The following is an 18,974-nucleotide window of genomic DNA, read 5'->3' as shown; positions in this document are numbered from 1 at the left end:
TTCTTTCCTTCATCCTTCCTCAGTTTTCCACCTTCTCCATGAAGGGAATCAATGCATATTTAGGCTGTATATCAAACAGTGAGAAGAGCAGGGCTTTAAGAGAAGAACAGACCAGTAGACCTCTATCATTACCTATAAACTACAATCTAAGAATCCCAATGACAGGGAATTTTGTATTTAAACTTACTCAGTGTTAGACAGTTTTATTACCTCTTCTTGTCCCCTTTTGATATGGAACCAACCACAGCATTTTCATACCAAAAAAGCCTGCAGTGAACTGAAGAGAAATACTTTAATGTGCCCCACAGAGAGGTATTTCATAACTTCCTAATTCATACTCTGTAGTCAATAACTGAAACATTTACTCCAACTTGACACCAATTCTAAGACTAAGATACATTAAAAACAAACAAAAAATTGACAGACCTCTAACATAAAGAGGTCTTTCTATTTTCTATTTTTCTTCCTTCCCTATGACCAACAAACTAGGAATTCCATTTTGAATTGTTTTAATTATGCAAGACAACTTTTCCTCTACCACCACCATAGACAAGGATAGAAACACAGAGAGAAACAAAAAACTAAAGTAACACAACCAAACTAGATCCATATGAGCCAATACTTCAAATGGTGGTATTTTCAGAAATAGAAAAGAGAAAAAAATAAAACTAATGCTAAAATAAAACTGATTTAACTTTAAATTCTCAAACTAGGAACCAAGAGTGAGTTTTATGTCCAGAAGAGCTGTAGTTTACCAGAGAAAACGCGAGTTTTCTCTTTGTTTTCATTTTAGAGGCCACAATAAACATTTAAGAAAGACAATGTCACCAAGATATGCACCACCTTGAAAAGCTGTAAGGAATATTAGAAGGGTTCGGAGAGGAAAGACTGAATGAGTTCAAGGAGTGATATATCCACCTTAAAACACAAAAGCTTACTGTAAGGAAGTAAAAAAGGTTTCACTCATTTCCATATCCAAATTTAGAAATTTAACTCCAACTAGATACAAAATACAGTCACCACAAAGATTGCATGGAAGGACTGTAGACAAGAGGTCTCTAAAGAGTTAAATAACAAGACTAATTTCAAGGTAGGTAATCCTGCATTGGTCAAAAAGACAAACATATTATATGAAGAAAGAAGCAATTTTTTTCTAATAAAATTTGAAACTAAGTAACACTCATTTCAAGAAAGGGATAGACTTCCCTGTATCACACACAGCAGGTCTTGCAAAAGGAAAAGATTTTCATACTGCAAAGCTGCAAAAGCAACGAGTGCTGGAAAGAAGGGAATACTGAGATCTAAACCATAGTCACTAAAAAGTCTCTGAACTACTACTGAGTTTTATTACACAAGCTTATTTCTTTAAAAGCGCACTTAAAACCCAAAGAGTTCATGCTCAGCATCACACCAGGACCTCATAACAATGTACCTGGTTATTGTTTAAATGTTTTACAACTTGTAACTTACAGATCAAGTAGGGAAAGATTACATTTCATTTCAGCATCCAAAACTCTTCCCACATCTCTCAGAGACAGAGGAAAATATGGAAGGTCAATAGATGATCTGCCTGATAATTCTGCAACAAAACTACTGAAAAATGCATCTTGAAAAGTTGTTGTCATAACCTCACACCTCGATTCCTACGTGGAAGTGTATGCTAGATATGCAATTAATAAATACAAACTCCACTTCTCTGTTAAATAAAAAAATAAAAAAAGGGGGAAAAAATTACATAAAATACACCTTCCATGCCCTTCTCTAATTAGTTGAAACATTACCTGAAGAGTAAGAGGACAGAAGTGTGGTGGAATCTCCAAACATGGATCCAAAAAAAACACCAATTAAAACAATTTAAAAGTTTCTTTTTTTCAGTGCTTAGCTATACTTAACACCTAGAAAACACTCCCCTATTTTCCATGAGAACTTTTCTTCTTATCCACAAGAGAACATTTTCATATTTGAAGGCCTAATCTCCCATCACTCCTTTTCCTCTCTACATTCCAACTCCTTCAGGTGTTTTTACCTTTACTAATTCTCACCTCTCTCTGCAATTTCTCCTTTCAGCCCATACGCATCCTAATGCACTTGCAGTGCCACGGGAGACCAAACCAAAGAGCACCCTGCCAAACAAACCCAGCTCATCCACCTCCCCCCATCACTGCTGCTCAGTTTCCGCCCAGCACCAGCGGCCTCTCACCCCAACACCCACCGGGCATCACTGGGCATTCATAGCTCCCTGCCCTCGCACAGCCTTCACTTTTTGCCCAGTTCAGGACGAACTGCCTCCCGTGGGAGGGACCCTAGGCTGGAGCGAAGGACTCCGACTCCTCTACCGGAGCAGCGCCAGAACAAATCGGGATGGACTGACCGTAACCTCCATTCTCGTCTTCCTGCACCGCTGGGGGTGGGAGGGAGTGCAAGAAGAAAAGTGTTTTTAAGATTTGCTTTACTTTCCATTATCCTGCTCTGATTTCGACTGGTAATAAATCCAGTTACTATCCCCGAGTCGTGTCTGTTCTGCACACGACAGCAGTGGCTGAGTGACCTCCCATTGCCCTTATCTCAACGCATGAACTTTCTCTTATACCCTCTCTCCCCCGTTCAGATGCGGAGGCAGTAACAGCGCGGCTGCGGTGGGTGCCAAACACCCAGCCAAGGTCAATCCACCGCAACAACCCGCCCTCACTCCTCACTCCCCGCCGCAGGTCGCCGCAGGCACATCCGCAGCAGAGCAGCCATCACGGCGGCCTGTCGCTCACCCAGCAGCTCCCGGGTGCCGTGCAGGTGCCTCCATCCCGCTCGTCCGGCGACAGGGAGCCCCGCGCCCAGCGCCGCCCGCCCGGCCCGGAGCAGCCTCAGCGCCCGCTCCCCGCTCAGCCGCAGGGACGCCGCCATCTTTCCGCTCCCGCCCCGGGGCTGCCCCTCTCCCTGCCTGAGCAGAAAGAACCCGTCCCGCCCGCGGTGCCGCCGTCTCAGCCCTGCGAAGCAACGGCTTCACCGCCCCCGCCCGCCCCGCCCGCGGCACCGAGTGCCCCTATTGCCCCGGGCACGAGCAAACGCCAACCGCAGGGACACCCGGGCCCCGCCCGCCCCCGCACCTCCCCCGGTCACTGCCGCCGCCCGGCCTCTCCATCCCCCCCAGTCCAGGTCGGTGCCTGCGGTCAGGGGATGTCCGGCGATCCGCAGGCGCCCCGCGGCGCCCGCAAGAGGCCCCCGAGCGAGGACCCGCGCCATGGCCGCCGCGGCGGGAGACTGGGAGCAGGTACCGGGGCAGGGGGTCCCCCTGTGGTCCGGGGAGCGGAGCGACCGTGGGGGCCGGGGCTGCCCATGGAACCACCGTAATTAGCATGTGCCTTCGTAGTTGCTAATTGTTAGAGAGGACCTGGGAGTGTTGGTGGGTGACAGGCTGATTGTGAGCCGGCAGTGCCCCGGCGGCCAGCGGGCAGTGCAGCCGGCAGGAGCTGAGCGTGCTCGGCCTCCAGTATTCGAGGAGTAATGGGCATGAAGTAAAACGCAAGAACTTCCACCTCAACATGAGGAAGAACTTCCTGACGTTGAGGGTGGCAGAGCACTGGAACAGGGAAGTCGTGGAGTCTCCCTCTCTAGACACATTCCAAAGCCACGTGGACACGTTCCTGTGTCACCTGCTCCAGGTGGCTCTGCCTTGGCAGAGGGACTAGACTGGATGATCACTAGAGACCCCTTCCAACCCTAAGAGTTCTGTGGTTCTCTATCAAGATATTAGGAAATTCCCTGCAGTTCCCAAAACGTTGCCAGCTGTCAGTTTGGCTGCAGCTACAGGACTTGTGGACCTTTTTATGGTAACTGGGGTTTTTTAGGTTTGTTCTGTGATTTTTTTCTGTTTGGGTGATTTTTTTGGTTTTGATTGGGGTTTTATACATCATCACAACCAGAAGGTGAGTTGGCAGTGCTGTGCTTCATCAGACGAACCAAACACTGTGCTGGAGCACATGAAACATGACCTGGATGGGGCTCAAAGTACCTCTCTGGGTTGCGTGTGGCACTGGTCGAGAGACCAGTATGAACCTCAGCAGGGACATGGGGGTAATCAGCAGATTGGGTAATGTGGCCTGTTAGGAATGAGGGAAGGAATCTCCTTGGTCGTAAAATAAAATGAGGGGCAAATGGAGTCGTCTTAATATGTAAAATGTTGTTAGAGATATGAAAGGGAAGACCCTTTTTTTTATGTATATAACTGTTAGGTAAGAGAGGACAGATTCAAGTTTTGTCCAGCAAGGTTTAGGGTAGGCATTAGGAAAATATTTCTAACCTGGAACAGTTAAATGGGTTGCCTGAGGATCCCGTGACTCGCTATTGTTGGAGGTTGTAAAGATGAGGTTAAAGTAGGACACTCCAAACCTTATCAAGCTTGCCCCAGGCTGCCATCTCCATTAATTCACCTTCCCTGTCTCCTGCCTCAGAACCACTGCTGTGCTCTTGCACCTGTGCCTCCCCTCGTCTCGTTCTGCAAGTCCAACACCAACTGGAAGCATTTTCCTCCAGCAGCTGCAACAATGTGCAGGTGTTCTGTCTGTTCAGAGGGACTGCATTAGGCAAAGCCTCGGCTTGTTGTGGTTCTGTGGGCCAGGAGACAGTCTTGAGGTGTCACAAAATCCCAGTTCCCCTTTGCTTGATTCTTACAGCCTTTAGACCCTCAAGAATCACTCAGCATTCAGCTTTAGAGTCACTGGGGCATTGGAGTGATGGGGGACAGCAGTGACAGCAGCACTTTTTTCTAAATATTTCAGCAAAGATACTGGTACCAACTAACCAACTGCCTGCCAGTTTTGCTGTGCTGCTTTTTCTTTTGCTTTTGTTCCCTCTCTTTTGTGGGTATTGACAAAATACTCCCCTCTAATGTGGATTCTTCCTGCTAAAATAACGTTTGTCTTGGAAACATCCTTTCATGGGCATAAATGACTAAGGTGGGCAGTAGAGCAGCTAATCATTTGTCATTTTAAAAAACTATTGAATCTTCTAGTTACTGCAATAAAAAAAATTGAAAAGGCCATAAATTATCAGTTTCAGTGGGAGGTTTGTAGTTGCTACAAAAACTGACAGTCCAAAGCTTTTAGCGGAGGAGGAATTCTCACCACATTGCTTTCCTGTCTCTTCATGAGAATTATTTTGTTTCTCACCTAAAAATACCCTCCCTTTTGCACTGTGTGGTGCTGAACGTGTTGTAGAAAATAATTTTTTTTGAAGACTCATGACATTATTTTTGCTATTTTGATTTATTTGATCCATTTCTATGCTGAAGACAGATTTTAAACAGCTTATCTCCCAGCTTATTCGTTGTACTTTTCTCACTTCATGTGTACAGTGTAGCACAGATCTGTTTTACCACATCAGACTTATCACTTCATGGCTATTCAAGGAAACCTCATCATGGTTTACTACCCATCAATATGATGTATCAGTGGTGTGATTTCATCTGTGCAGTCTATGCTTATTTCTGAGGAAAATGCGTGATTTCTCAGCAATTTCTGAATGGGGGATACTTAATTCAGGCACTGTTTATTTTTATTTACTACAATCTGTAAAAATATCCACATTGTAGTTCAGTTTTACACCTTTTGCAAATTATCCCCAAAACCTTTACAAATTTGTTCCACAAGCAGCCTGAGACCGCCTTCATTTTCATTCTATTAGATCCATATTGTTTTCTGGAGTTTTGGGTTGGGAGAGTGGGTTTGTTTTGCTTTGGTTTTGAAATGATATGTACAACAACTAATAAAATCTGTTCTGCTGAAATTTGTAAATCAAGCAAAATAAATTCACAGAAAACATAAATTAGACTGTTGTATGGCAGTATGACAGTACTACTCCTTTAAACTCAGTTTCAAAATTTAAATTCTTAGGTTTGTGGCATATCTGATGTTTTTTATTTATTTCTTTAATTTATTTTTAGGATAAGTTACATCCAAGGAATCTTATCCCAGAGCTTTGTAGACTGTTTTATGATTTAGGCTGGGTAACAGGAACTGGAGGAGGAATCAGCTTGAAACATGGGTAAGTAATGGTGAAAGAGAGACAATGTGATGGTTAGAGAGGGGCTGGTTGTGTTTAGCAGTTGGTGAGGGCATTTCGTTCCATGAAAAATGAAAGTCAGGAGTGAGCAAGAAAGCGGAGGGGGAAATGAACAGTCTGTCAAATTTAACCATATAGAAAGGAGCTGACTAGTCTGGATTAATCACTGCAATCCCTTCAATGGGGAGAGACAACTTTAGAGAGGGACTTTTTTCTGTCCTTTTCCTATCTTTGTTGAAGGTAGATGAATTGTCTTCACAGAACACTGCATTCCCTCTTTTTCATTTTGCTGACTATGGAATTTAGAGTGGGTTACACCAGGCACAAGGCTTTCAAATGCCTTTGGTTAAATGAGATCAGTCTCACCCTAGACATTTTGCAGGCAAGTAGTTTCCTTTAAGCAGGAGATTACTATTCTACAGAGGTAATAGCAATAATTTTTGGTGTGTATCTGCTACTAAGAAGCACTGCTTTGTGTTTTAATTTGCTTGTCTCCCCACATTCATAATTTCCAAGCTTTTGTGGAGACAGGGCTCCTCTCAGTGGCCACGAAAAAAAGTTCTCATTCTGCAAAATGCCTTACACAGAGCCTGCAATTCTGTCCCCAGTCACAGGGTTGTGATACTAACTTGAGAGTGTCTGACTTCTCATTTTCTGATATACACTTGCATGCATGCATGCACAGCCATTGCTATTCAAATATATATTATATATATATATTTTTATATAGAAGAAAAGATTCTAAATGCAAATATTTGTGCCGTTTGGACTTTGTGCAGGTCATTTCACCTCCCTGCTTGATTTTTGCCAGCAAAGCAAGAGCAGTAATAACAATGTGAGCAATGATAAGAGGGTTATTTTTTGTTTTCAAAGCTGTCTCTGGAAGGATCTTTCTAGCACTAATTTGTCATCAGTAGCTAAATGTAGCCTATTTTCTTTGTCATTTCATTGTGACTCATATTGGTTGTGGCAAGACAAATGGCATTATCAGAGAATTCACTAACATAGTAGTATAGTTTTCCTCAGCAGTTCTGTTACTTGGTTGCTCAGACTATACCTAAATAAATACATGTTTTAGTTGATATCAATATTGTACATGGTCTAGGAATAGTTATGTGTGTGTACTATACTGCTTTATATCTACAGTAGCAGTAGCTTTGTTTCAAAATATAAGGCAGAGATCAGACTATCTTAGAATTGTTACATAGGAAATAGTGAACAATTACAATTTGATTAAAATACAACAACTGGTTTTACCAGCTAATTCTAATCAGCATTACTCACTGTTCATATCAACTATTCAGAAAAAAAAATGCCACTTTGGACGTGAGTTAACATACTAAAAAATGGATCTAAAATTCATTGTCAGATATCTTGTGTTTTGAAGGCTGTATTTCATCATTAGAGTTTTCCTTTCTGGTTAAAAAGAAAAAAGTCTGTTTTTAAAAAAAGTTGCATATCTTTCATTGGTAACTGAATCACCACTTGATTTCTCCATATGTCACTCTCTCAGTCATCTTGCTCACGCAAGGGACTAAAGTAATGCAATGTTGGCAGTGTTAATTCATGAATGTTAAAAATTACAAATATGATAAAGCTACATTTTTATGTACTTCACAGACATTTTACCCCTATGGATATACATCATCTTAAGAGTTTTTATTTTTAGAAGAATTAAAATCACAGAATTGTTTAGGTTGATACAGACCATTAAGATCCTCGAGTCCACATGAACCTGCCACTGCCAAGTTCACCACTAAAACACATCCCTAATCACCATGCCTAAAGTGTTTCGAACACTTCCAGAGATGGTGAGCCAACTGCTCCCCTGGGCAGCCTGTTCCAGTGCTTGATAACCCTCTCAGTGAAGAAACTTTTCCTAATATGAAATCTAAACCTCCCCTGGTGCAACTTGAGGCCATTTCCAATTCTCCTGTTACTTGTTACCTGGGAGAAGAGTCTGACCCCCACCTGGCTACAACCTCCTCTCAGGTAGTTGTAGAGAGTGATGAGGTCTCCCCTGAGCCTCCTTTTCTCCAGTCTAAACAACTCCAGCTCCCTCAGTCTCTCCTCATAAGACTTGTGATCCAGACCCTTCACCAGCTCCATTGCTCTTGTCCAGGAATACAAACTTCTCATGGTCTGTAGGAAATGTATCTGTAACTTGACTAATTATTCACTAGATGTCTCTATGCTCCTGAATTTACTATGTGACTGTTGAAGCCAAATAGTGATTACAATTGAGAGAGATAATCTAGTTGGGGTTTTTTGCTAATAAGGAGAATAATTCAGATACCATCTTAAAATAATTTTAATTTAAATCAATTTTTGTAGTTTTTGTTCATGTAGACCTTGCAAGAAGTGATGCACTTCTACTTGAATTTCATTTAATTTCATCATATCAGTGTTATCCCTTTATCAATACAAATAGATATAGAACTGCACAAAAAACCTAAACTGCACAGTTAAAAAGTAAAGTATTTATATTGAAGAATGCTACAGGTAATTATTACTGTTTATAGGTAGTCTGTGGATTTTTTAGTAATAGTTTTGTGACTTGCTTTGTCACAGATCAGTATCTGCTTGCAGTTTCTCATTTAATTTTTATTCTGAATTCTGGGAATTAGAATTTGAATTATTGAAGGGAGAGGCTTTTTTTTGGGTAGGAAAAATAAGGCTGCACTTCCTACTTCCTCTTACAAAGGTGAAAATAGGGGTTTGTACCCCTGCAAGTTAAAGATTTTATAGGCGCTTCTACAATTTGGTTCTATTTTGATGACCATCTACATGTCAATGTATAGAAGGAGCAAGAAAGTTCTTAGGGGCTAGATTTGCTATTTCCTTTTCAGGGATCAAGGGCTCTAATGCCTGTGCAGTTGGAAAGTCATTGTTCAGCTGTGTTTACTGATTTTCCCCGTCTGCAACTTTTCATAGGAATGAAATCTACATCGCTCCTTCAGGAGTCCAAAAGGAAAGAATACAGGTACGTGAAGCTGTACTTTTACCTCAGAGCTCATCCTGAAATACAGGAAAGTGCCTTTGGTTAGAGTTTCATTTTTTCTTATGTAAACTTGGAAACTTGTTGCGCTGTTGACTACCTCACTGAAACAACTGCTGATTTCTCCCAGTACTCCACTACCATAGCAAGCCAGTATGTGTTTCAGTGGCCAGTGTATATTAGTCTTGAAGATCTCTTTGCTTTAAATAAGCACAAAACTGTGTGGGATTTGAACTCAAGTGCAGCTTTATTCTTTGTCAAGCTTGAGTATCTTTATAGCTGTCTGGCCACAGTTTCAAGTTACTCTGGCACATACATAAAGAAGCATTAATGCCTCGTCACTGTTTATTTTCATTTGAGTGATTACAAATATTTTTCTTGATAGTCTCAGTAAATATTTGGGCTCTCCCCATGAAAAGGTGACCTTGTCTATCTGTCTCTTTTCCAAAAAAAACCCCAAACTGTAAGTGAAGGGGAGAATGGTAAATGGTAACTATTTGATGACAGCAGGAACTCCCCCAGAATAGCATAATATGTGGAAAGGATTTATCATTTCATAGATCTGAGGATAAATACCATGAGGAGTAAAAGGAATCCCTTCACTGATAGAAACGCAGGGTTTAGCAGCATTGTTTGGGGATGTGAACAAGTAAGGCAGGCAGAGGTACGTAAGATAACCATGATGGTCTCTTCTGTGCTATCAGTAGCAGTGGCTTGAGTGCAGTGAGTGAGGAAATCTCTTGCAACTGTATTTTCTGCTGACTGTTAAAATAACATTAAAAAAGAAAGTTTTATTACTGCCCTGGACAATTCTTTGTACTATTATGAGTATCTAATTGATGCAAAGGTACCATTCATGTAAAGCTACTAAAAGCAAGGTTTAAAAAGAAATAGTTCTACAAGTTGAATAGATTATTTGTATGTTTAATTTGTGTCCTTTGTTGGTTCTTTAAGTGGGGAAGGAAAAATACATCTACATTTCTTTTTTTTTTTTTAATCAGTTACTACTTTTCCTTTTGATCTGTTTTCTGTTATTTAGGTACAGGCCGTCTCCTTTCTGAGAATATTGTAGATTTACAAATACCTGCTTAAAATCCCTCATAATAAAAAGAGTACCTAAAATTAATTCCCATTACACAATGTCAGTAAGTACTATTAGCAGCTAGAATAAATGTGGTACACTCTAGCACTTTTATAAAGTTAAAATCACATTCTATATTAAATATACGGTGCATATGTATTTGTTTCCCTAGAAGGAAAACAAAGCTATTCAAGTCATCACAGGTCAAAATAGTTTCTTCATTCTTACAGCCAGAAGATATGTTTGTTTGTGACATGAATGAGCAGGACATCAGTGGTCCTCCACTGCACAAGAAGCTAAAGAAAAGCCAGTGCACACCTCTCTTTATGAACGCCTACACTATGAGAGGTATGTAGCAAATGTTTTTAGTTCATCCATGTCTGAAACACTGTAAATGTACATCCACAAAATTGATATTCAATACCATATTTTTTATACATAGAAGTTACAATGAAATAAACATGAAACTGTAAAATAAATTGATTTGCACAGGTATATATACAATGGAAGAGAATCCATAGTAACATCCTGTCAGTGTCATTTACAATTTACAGTTTTACCTTCTTGTGTAGCTATTCCTGTGATCATCATCACTAATTTTTAGTGCAGTATATTGGTAGGTTGTGGGGGGATTTACAGCAGCTTTAAACCAGTAGTTTTGCCTATCCAGCAACTATGGTTTAGAGCCCGTTGCATCCATTGGCTGAGATTAACAATTATGAATTATGAATAGGTGAAAAAGGTATGAAACTTTTCTCTTGCAGGTGGACAGTAATAGCGAGCTTTTGATGTTGTGTAAGATTTACATCTGTTGTTTTAGAAAGGATTTAGGAAGTCTCTTCAGGTCTTCCTGCACAAGAAGCTTACATGTGTACCTGAGGAATGGCAACATTGCAACTTTATAAGTAGATTATAATTATGTGTCATTTTTCCATCATGACACAGTAAGGTAATGACAAATGTTTTTTGAGAGAGTCAGTAGATAATTGAAGAAGACATAAAAACAAAGTAAAAGTCTCTAAACTTTCATTTCACAAATAAGTTTGGGAATTCTTTAAAATCTCAGAACTCTGATAAAATAAATAGTGTGTTTCAGTCATTGCAGTATGTAAAGAAATGTACAAGTAGTGTTTCTCCTTGAATTTGTAGAAGTAGTTTGTCTCCTGGAATTTGTCACTAACTAAAAGTTAACACTAGTGTCCTAAGACAATCTATAATTATCCTTTATAGGTGAGTAATGATCTCATATCTTCATTTAGATTGCTGTATATTTTTTTCTCTAATGCAGTAGATCACCGTTTGCTAAGAGACCCAATCAAAGGAAATTAATCAAGTATGTGAATAAAATTTTTCTAATAGATACATTTTTAAATTAATTCTAAATTTTTTTTCTTCTTTTTGTGTTCTTAGGGGCAGGTGCAGTGATCCATACTCATTCCAAGGCTGCTGTTATGGCTACCCTTCTTTACCCAGGGACTGAGTTCCGTATTACCCATCAGGAGATGATAAAAGGAATCCAAAAGTGTACTTCAGGAGGCTATTACAGGTACTTCTCTATATTTAAGAAAAGAGGCATGATATTTGATCATTTGTTTTCAACAATACAAATAGATGATGAGTTATTCAAGTTATGTGAATTAAAGTGTATAATATAAAATGTTAGGAATAAGAAGTAAAAAGACCTCTGGAATAAATGAGTCTTTCTGTAAGGTCTCAAGCCTGTGGAAGAGATCTGAGATAAAATATTGTAATGTCAAGGCTACTGTGGTCTGTTGAGCTACAGCAACAGACCAAATAAAGAGCTACATCCTGAGATGTTGACACATCTATACAGTGTTAAGCTGAAACTGGAGCCAACCAACACTAGGTTGCATTGATAGCATGTGAAAACTACATTTGGGTGGACTTCACATATCACTGCCTGTGCTAGTTTAGGGCATGTTAAGAGAGTGGAGGATTTCAGATTTTACTTGACAGAGTTTGAAAGAGAATTCAGAATAAACAGCTCATTAAAGATAATGTTATTACTTTTCAAGGATGAGCTCTGAGGTAAGTGCTGAGTTATTCCAAATTATGTGTGATGGCTTGTTTTGAGGTCTCCACCCACAGAGTGTTGAATTGGGATCTGCAAACAACATTTATATAACATGTGACAAGTAGATGAGAAATTGAAATGTTAAATTCTTTCCACTTTTTGATGTTAATTTTTGTATCTAACTATTGCCCTTTGGCAAGGGAGCAAGCTGTATGTGATTTTATGCCCAAGCATATTTTGTTCCATTTTGGTTAACTTGCCAACCTTTACCTTCTTGTCAGCATTAGCATGTGCATTTTTAATGTGGCAAAATACAATCCCTTGTATTGAATTTTCTAACAACACTAGTTTTAAAAACATCCACATCAATTTTCTATTTTGGATATGCATTTTGAACTCTCAAATATTGCTAAATATTAGTCAGGAGACATCGTATTTTAGTCAGGAGATGTAATATTTATCGGGTTCCATATCTCCAAGTTGTCTGGTATCACCCTGTTAATTTACCAGAAAAACTGAAGAAATCAAAGCTTCAGATTATATGGTTCATAAGCACATATTTATCCATACTAGAGTGATTCCACTGTCTTGCCTCACACAAGGGTCCCCATTGAATTCCAAAGAAATTTGATAGTAGATAATGGAACCTTTCAAGAAAGGGATTGAAAGTGTGTTGTTTCTAATTGGAAGCTATCCATGAAAACGCTACAGATATGATAATCAGAAGTATTTTTTTGCCTAAATACGACTCCAGTGATGCCAGAGTAATTTTCCTTTCAACTTCTGTAGAAGGAGAATTAGATCAGTAGTAAACAGCTTTGAAAATCCAGACTATGACAAGGTATTTTAAATTAAGTTTTGACTAAATGTAGGCTGCTTATATTTCCATAAAACTAAAGACATATCAAGTATTTAGCTCATTCAGAGTCTTCTTGACATTTTATAGATACTAGTTTTTGATAAAAAGCTTATGGTTATCATTAGGGATCAGTTATATTATTTATACCCGCATCCAAGCTCACGTAGAAAGCAGAACCTAGGAAGCCAATCCATTATCTCATTTGGCCTGAAATCTAGTTTTGGTGATCAGTATAAATGAGTCAAACTGCAAATGCCACTTAATTTTTTTTATTCACTCTTTTTATAGCTTCCTTGAGAAAGTATCAGCATTGAAAACTGTAAGGGATGAGACTTTAATTTTCTGAGTATTTGATTTGAGGTACAAACTGTTGCTTTGGGGTTTTTTACCATTGCTTTCTTTTTGTGTTTTATAAAAGTAAGTACTACTAGCATCCACTCATGAAATATCTAAGTGATCTCAATGATAAACCTGAACCTGAAGTGGGGACTTATTAAAACTATTTAAACAAGTTTCTGCCAGCGTTAATTAAGGTTCAAACAATGCCAAGTATCCCAGTCCTCCTTCAGAAGAACTCTTAGGCAAGTTCCACTGAGTAACATGCATAATCTTGTCTTTGGAACTGGGGTTCTGAGGCTCTCTTAAGATCACATGTAGCCCACCAATGACTCCATCACAGAGAATTTATTTTTCATGTGTTGACTCTACTTTCTATTTATATGCCTTAGAAGGACAATCTTCCAGGGGCTTTTTGGACTACCTGAATTAATTTTTTTCTGCTCTCCAGCAAACAGTTTCATTTCCTTCTTCATGATATGATTCTTTTAAATAATTTAATCTGAGGTAAAGCTTGTAGATGATGCCAATACAGGATGGAGAGTTTGAAAAAGTTGTAAAGAGACCCAACTACAAAGTGATATGTGAATAAACAGCTACACCTAATAGATTAAAGTGTTATTTTCTTTTTGTGCCTCAAGTGTAGCTCAGGTATTGCCAGCATAGTATGTGTTTGGGAGTGAGAGATGTTCCTGAGAATTCTTATGTTACAGCATGACTCACGAGAGAAGATATCATTAGTGCTGAAAATTTATTAACATCTTTACACAGTCAAAGGAGAATCTCTTTCTTAGGGAAAAGCTTCATAGATCCAAGCACAGGGTTTTTTTAAATACATGAACATTCATTTTTCTTTCAGATATGATGATACACTAGTGGTTCCCATTATTGAAAATACACCAGAAGAGAAGGATCTCAAGGAAAGAATGGCACGTGCAATGGAAAAATACCCAGACTCTTGTGCTGTATTGGTCAGACGTCATGGTGTTTACGTGTGGGGAGGAACATGGGAAAAAGCCAAAACGATGTGAGTACAATTTAGCAACGTGCTGTCTTTTGCTGCTATACCTCAAAACCTTGGTGAACTTAATGTCGTGTGTATTTTCAACCCATTGACAATGATTCAGAACATTAAGGCCTCACTGCATGTATGGGGAGCTTTTGGGAGTGGGTTCATCCATAATTCCAATGCTTGCTTTTTCTTTCATATCAGTGTTGGCTAATAAGGTTACCAACATTTTCCTTTCATATGGACAAGTCCTTCCTCATATGAAACCTGCAGACAATCCCTGCTTTTATATGACACCTACCAATACTGTTTGTGTAGTCTTCCCTAGTACCAGTTTTGGAATTTACTTCATCTGCTGATAGAAATGCAACAAAAATGCTGGGCACTTTCCATCCCACAGTGTTGGAAGTAACAGTAATAGAGCTGTCCATTCAGACTATTGCATTGGTGATATAAAGCTTAAGGAAGGAAAATACTAGTTTTCATAAAACATGGTAAGACTTGAGCCTTACTAACATTTCACTTTTTTTCCTTATTAATTTTAGGTGTGAGTGTTATGATTACCTGTTTGATATCGCAGTGCAGATGAAGCAGCATGGGCTGGATCCTTCAAAACATCCAGCCGGAGAAAACGGGATCTTGTAAATGTCAACAACATTTATATTCAGGTGTGAATTTATCTGTAAAGACGATCTGTTTGGAGGGAGGGACTACAGATGACACCATCACTTCAGTCTTGTTTCCCACTCAGGAAACTTTAGTATTGCTCATCTTCCCCCAGTCTGCTTTGTTACCACTGCAATTATATCTGTGCCTGAAATAACGCTCCTTTTCCATACAATAAAACAAAAAAAATATGTATTAATAGTCGAGTATGTTCTGTCCATATTGAGCACCTATTTACAGCATGGAGTGCAATTGCTTTTTAAAACAAAACAGTATCAAGCATTACCAGTAAAAGCAGTGGACTAAGAATACCCCAGCCTAGTAAAATAATCTATACAGAGACGTCTGAACACCCACAGTTGTTCTTTGTCTTGCAGGATCAGGTTTGATATCAGTCCATCCCTGGTGTTACTTGTATGGTGGATTGGTTGGGGGTGTTTGTGGATTTGGTTTTTTCCTTCAGTGGACTTGGCTGGTTGCAGTTAGAGTTTCACTGGTTACTGTCACCTGTTTACCTCATGCAGCGAATTACCTTGACTTTCTGTTTTCTAGTGTAGCAATGATCGGTTTTGAAAGTTTTCATAAGAAATTGTTCAAAGTAAAAGCACACAGATAACACAGATAACATGAAGGATCCCTGAAACAGTTCTCACAAAAGCAACGTACAGCTTGGTATGGCAAAACACAGTGGTAGCATAACACTTCAGAGTTTGAGACACCTCTTCCTGAAAACGTAAGCAAGTTAAAAGATTCCAGTACAGAGATTATAAAAGGACTTCTTGGCCAAAGTGGTGGCGTAATTAAACAGGATAGGCTAACTTGTTGCAGAGTTGTGCTATCAGATAATCCACTGCACCCACCACGTTTTTATCAGAAGAAATGACGCATGGTTGCTCAGGCTGCATGAGCCCAGAACAGACGGGGACTTGGATCATTAGCCTTTATGCCCACACTGGAGGACGAAGCAGCTGGACAGGAGGCTTCCTGTCAGTGAGTCTCTGTGTTAGCAGACATTTGGAGTGCTGCCAGTGCATACAGTGATAAAGACATGCTGGCTGCCACACCTGCACAGAACTACCTCATGGCCCATGAGAACCATTCTAAAATTACACCTCAGCCCCTACAGTTGAATAGGTTGGGCTAATGTAGTGGCATTAATATTCCTTTGCCTATTTATTATGACTGAATGCCTAGTTTTAGAATATTTTCACTCTTACCTTGTTTCTCCTGTACAGGTTTCTTACATGGTGATGGGAGTTCCAGATTTCAGCTCATGCTGTTGAAGCCAGAAGGGGGTGCTGTTATACTCAGGGGATTGACAGATGCCAGCAGGCGGTTTTGACTGTTCAACACATCCAAGAAGAAAAGGAGACTTCAAAACAACTGAATTGCTATTTATGAATCCTGTCAAGTGGTACAGTAGGAGGAATGAAAATTGAGATGCAAAAAAAAGATTTTGAACAACTATGGAGAACTAACATGACATTTTGTTTGTGTGCCTTAAAAATGGATATTTCAACAATTTGCATTGGCTGATCCTGCTGTAATTCTACATCATTTAAGTTGTTATAACTCTCTATTTCTGAAAGTTATAGTAGCTTTTATTCTTCAGGAAAAAAGTGAGGACAACCCCTTAATTAGAAGTTAATAAAGTTTAAAGCATTGTTTGAACTGTGATTCCTTCATGCCATGTTCATAGGGTTGTTTTTTTTTTAATTAAGCCTGTAGCATATGTATTTTTAAATTCTCCTAATTGTCATTATAATGAGTAGGAAACACATAATTTTATAGTGTATATTTTGTAGTTATTACTGAAAGACTGCTCTGGGTCTTGTCTGGTTTTTACATCTTTACATTCCTTCACTTTGAGTAAGATTTTGTTTATTACAACTTTAAGACAGCTTTTTATGACCTCTGCTTAGCCCCCCTAAGGTAGATTTAATCAAAGTGCTCATTAAAACATCATATCGCATATTTATGACACAGTGTCTTTCAAGATCTTCTGCAGTGGCTCCCCAGTGGCCTTGAGTGTAAGCCTTGAGTGACCAGTTTTCTGATTGAGCGTTGAGACTTTATTCCCAAGGGGGAATGAGGCAGGGTAAGCACTGACTGACCGTGTTCTCTGCTAGGGGCCTTGCATTCCTACCGCTTTCCCCTACATCATCTCTGGCACTTTTTTGAGCTTCCATGAGGTTAATTAACTCTTCAACCTAAAAGGAAACTACTGTGGGAGTGGAGGAAAGAAAATTACTAAATTGTTTCCTAATAAGGCACTGGTAAAATGTTGAATCAAGTCAAAGGTGGGTTCAAAGAGATCCAGAGCCAGGGCAAAAGATGAGATGGCTGATACTGGAGATGGCAGACAACACTTTCCCCTTTTCATGGAGATGACAGTTAAGTTCAATGTCTTGGAAATGTTGGACATGTTTGTCTTTCCCTACTATACAGTGCTGTACCTGCAGTGTGCAATCTTTAAGCATTATGGGGGGGGTGACCTTGGTTATTGTGAAATAGTGGTTATCACTACCTTATTGCAGGTTGTACGTTTATCAATACATTTTTTCAGTATTAGACACTTGTTTGTCAGTGGTAAATATTTGAACTGTCTGATTTCTGCAAAAAGTAAATTCCTGTGGTATTCTGATGATGCTTTCAGAATAGATCATAATTGTATAATTCCATAATACTAATGTTCTGTAAGTATAAAGAACGTATAAAGCAGCATATTTACACTTAGTATTGGTTTATTTTGCATGTATAATGACAAACTATAAAAGAACATTCATGAGGAAAGGTTTTTTTGCCAAATGTATTCCTCTAGGGTCATGTTAATTACAAATATTCACTTTCTCATCCAGCTCCAATTTACCACTCTGTAGCCTTTCTAAAATTTGTGTAAAACATCCAATTTCTATAGTAGTCAAGAAGTTTTGTCATATAGGATTCCAAGATGTTTGGAGTCCCATTCAGTGATATAGAACTGAGCTAAATGCACTCTTCTCATGTGAACTCTCATCAAAGAAATTAGTGCCTTTACAGCTTTGGTGGCTCATAAACTTGTGAAATGATTACTGTTTTCTGGAGTGTTCAGAAAGCTCCTCCAGTTCAGATCCAATTATGTAGAACAAAAATAGGAAAATTGATCATGTGATTTAAAACTTCTGAGCTCACATAATTTTTAAGTGTATATCATTTTCTGAAGTGAATTGTGGGCTAATAAGCCAGCTAGCTATTTTTATACGTTTGCAGGAAAAGCTTGATCTCCATTGAGCCGATTATCTAGGTTTAGTATCACCAGATAGGCTTATGTCAAAATGACATAATTCCCATTTCAAGTGGCTCATCCAAAAAGCTAAGTTCCAACATTTCTCAATAAAAGTAACTTCCTACCAAACATCCTGTTTGCTTTCCAAGAAGGAAATAAAACTGCAGAATACAGCATCTTGAAACATTAAGAGATAGAACTCGTAACTTAGAGTAAGCAGTTATGATGCCAATACATGTTCTGTAGTGAAAGCTGTAGTGCCTGAACAACTGGCATCCTATTTGCTTTATCTCTGAAATTGTAATTTAAAAATTAACATTAAAAAAGCTCACTGTCTAATGGAACAATACAAATACATTAGTAGCCTTCTTCTAGGTTGTTTTTTGCCGTGCTTTTTGGGCAAATAGATTTGCAACAATTTCTTGCCGTTTTACAGGAGATGGCAAATTGGCAAAAAAATCCCTGGAGCACGTTAAATGGATTACTATTGTATCAAGCAGCAGAAAAAAATACCCAGTTCGATATTAATCCTTCCTAATTTCAAAATTGTTAAAAAAGCTCTGAGCAGATACAAGTTTAGGCATTCCTACGGAAGAGAGTTATCTCTAGAGATTTGTAAGCAATAAGGAAATTAGGAGAATGCTTCATTTTTCAAGTTGCTTTGGACTTTC

The 18,974-nt window shown here is 39.1% G+C and overlaps 2 protein-coding genes across 3 annotated transcripts in view; one reads left to right on the top strand and one right to left on the bottom strand.

The window, feature by feature from the left end:
- Nucleotides 1-2,912, bottom strand: part of PDHX (pyruvate dehydrogenase complex component X) — a 36,864-nt gene extending 33,952 nt beyond the window's left edge. Inside the window, exon 1 of the mRNA XM_027732602.2 lies at nt 2,763-2,912. Within this exon, the coding sequence (XP_027588403.1) occupies nt 2,763-2,898 (136 nt within the window). The 5' untranslated portion in view covers nt 2,899-2,912. The remainder of the gene's footprint in view (nt 1-2,762) is intronic.
- A 207-nt stretch (nt 2,913-3,119) lies between these two features.
- LOC113993969 (APAF1 interacting protein) lies at nt 3,120-18,672 on the top strand. Of its 2 annotated transcripts, none has more exons than XM_027732608.2 (8): nt 3,120-3,265; nt 5,936-6,036; nt 8,989-9,037; nt 10,364-10,481; nt 11,544-11,679; nt 14,223-14,390; nt 14,918-15,040; nt 16,274-18,672. In XM_027732608.2, exons 1-7 carry the CDS (start codon nt 3,236-3,238, stop codon nt 15,015-15,017), a joined length of 702 nt encoding a protein of 233 aa, XP_027588409.1. In that variant the 5' UTR covers nt 3,120-3,235; the 3' UTR covers nt 15,018-15,040; nt 16,274-18,672. The 2 variants fall into 2 exon arrangements, with proteins under 2 accessions (XP_027588409.1, XP_027588410.1); XM_027732609.2 differs by lacking the exon at nt 3,120-3,265 and adding an exon at nt 3,304-3,824.
- Nucleotides 18,673-18,974: the final 302 nt, after the last annotated feature.

This window comes from Pipra filicauda, unplaced genomic scaffold, assembly GCF_003945595.2.
Source record: "Pipra filicauda isolate LSUMZ 115617 unplaced genomic scaffold, ASM394559v2 scaffold32_size4067784_pilon, whole genome shotgun sequence".
NCBI classification, from domain to species: domain Eukaryota; kingdom Metazoa; phylum Chordata; class Aves; order Passeriformes; family Pipridae; genus Pipra; species Pipra filicauda.
This window is presented reverse-complemented; position numbering and strand designations above follow the sequence as displayed.

Bases quoted from the DNA above. Each gene is read 5' to 3' on its own strand.
- LOC113993969 (XM_027732608.2), top strand. From the start codon at position 3,236: ATGGCCGCCGCGGCGGGAGACTGGGAGCAG. The intron at 11,680-14,222 runs GTACTTCTCTAT...TTTTTCTTTCAG, and splicing joins ACTTCAGGAGGCTATTACAG to ATATGATGATACACTAGTGG. The intron at 14,391-14,917 runs GTGAGTACAATT...TATTAATTTTAG, and splicing joins TGGGAAAAAGCCAAAACGAT to GTGTGAGTGTTATGATTACC.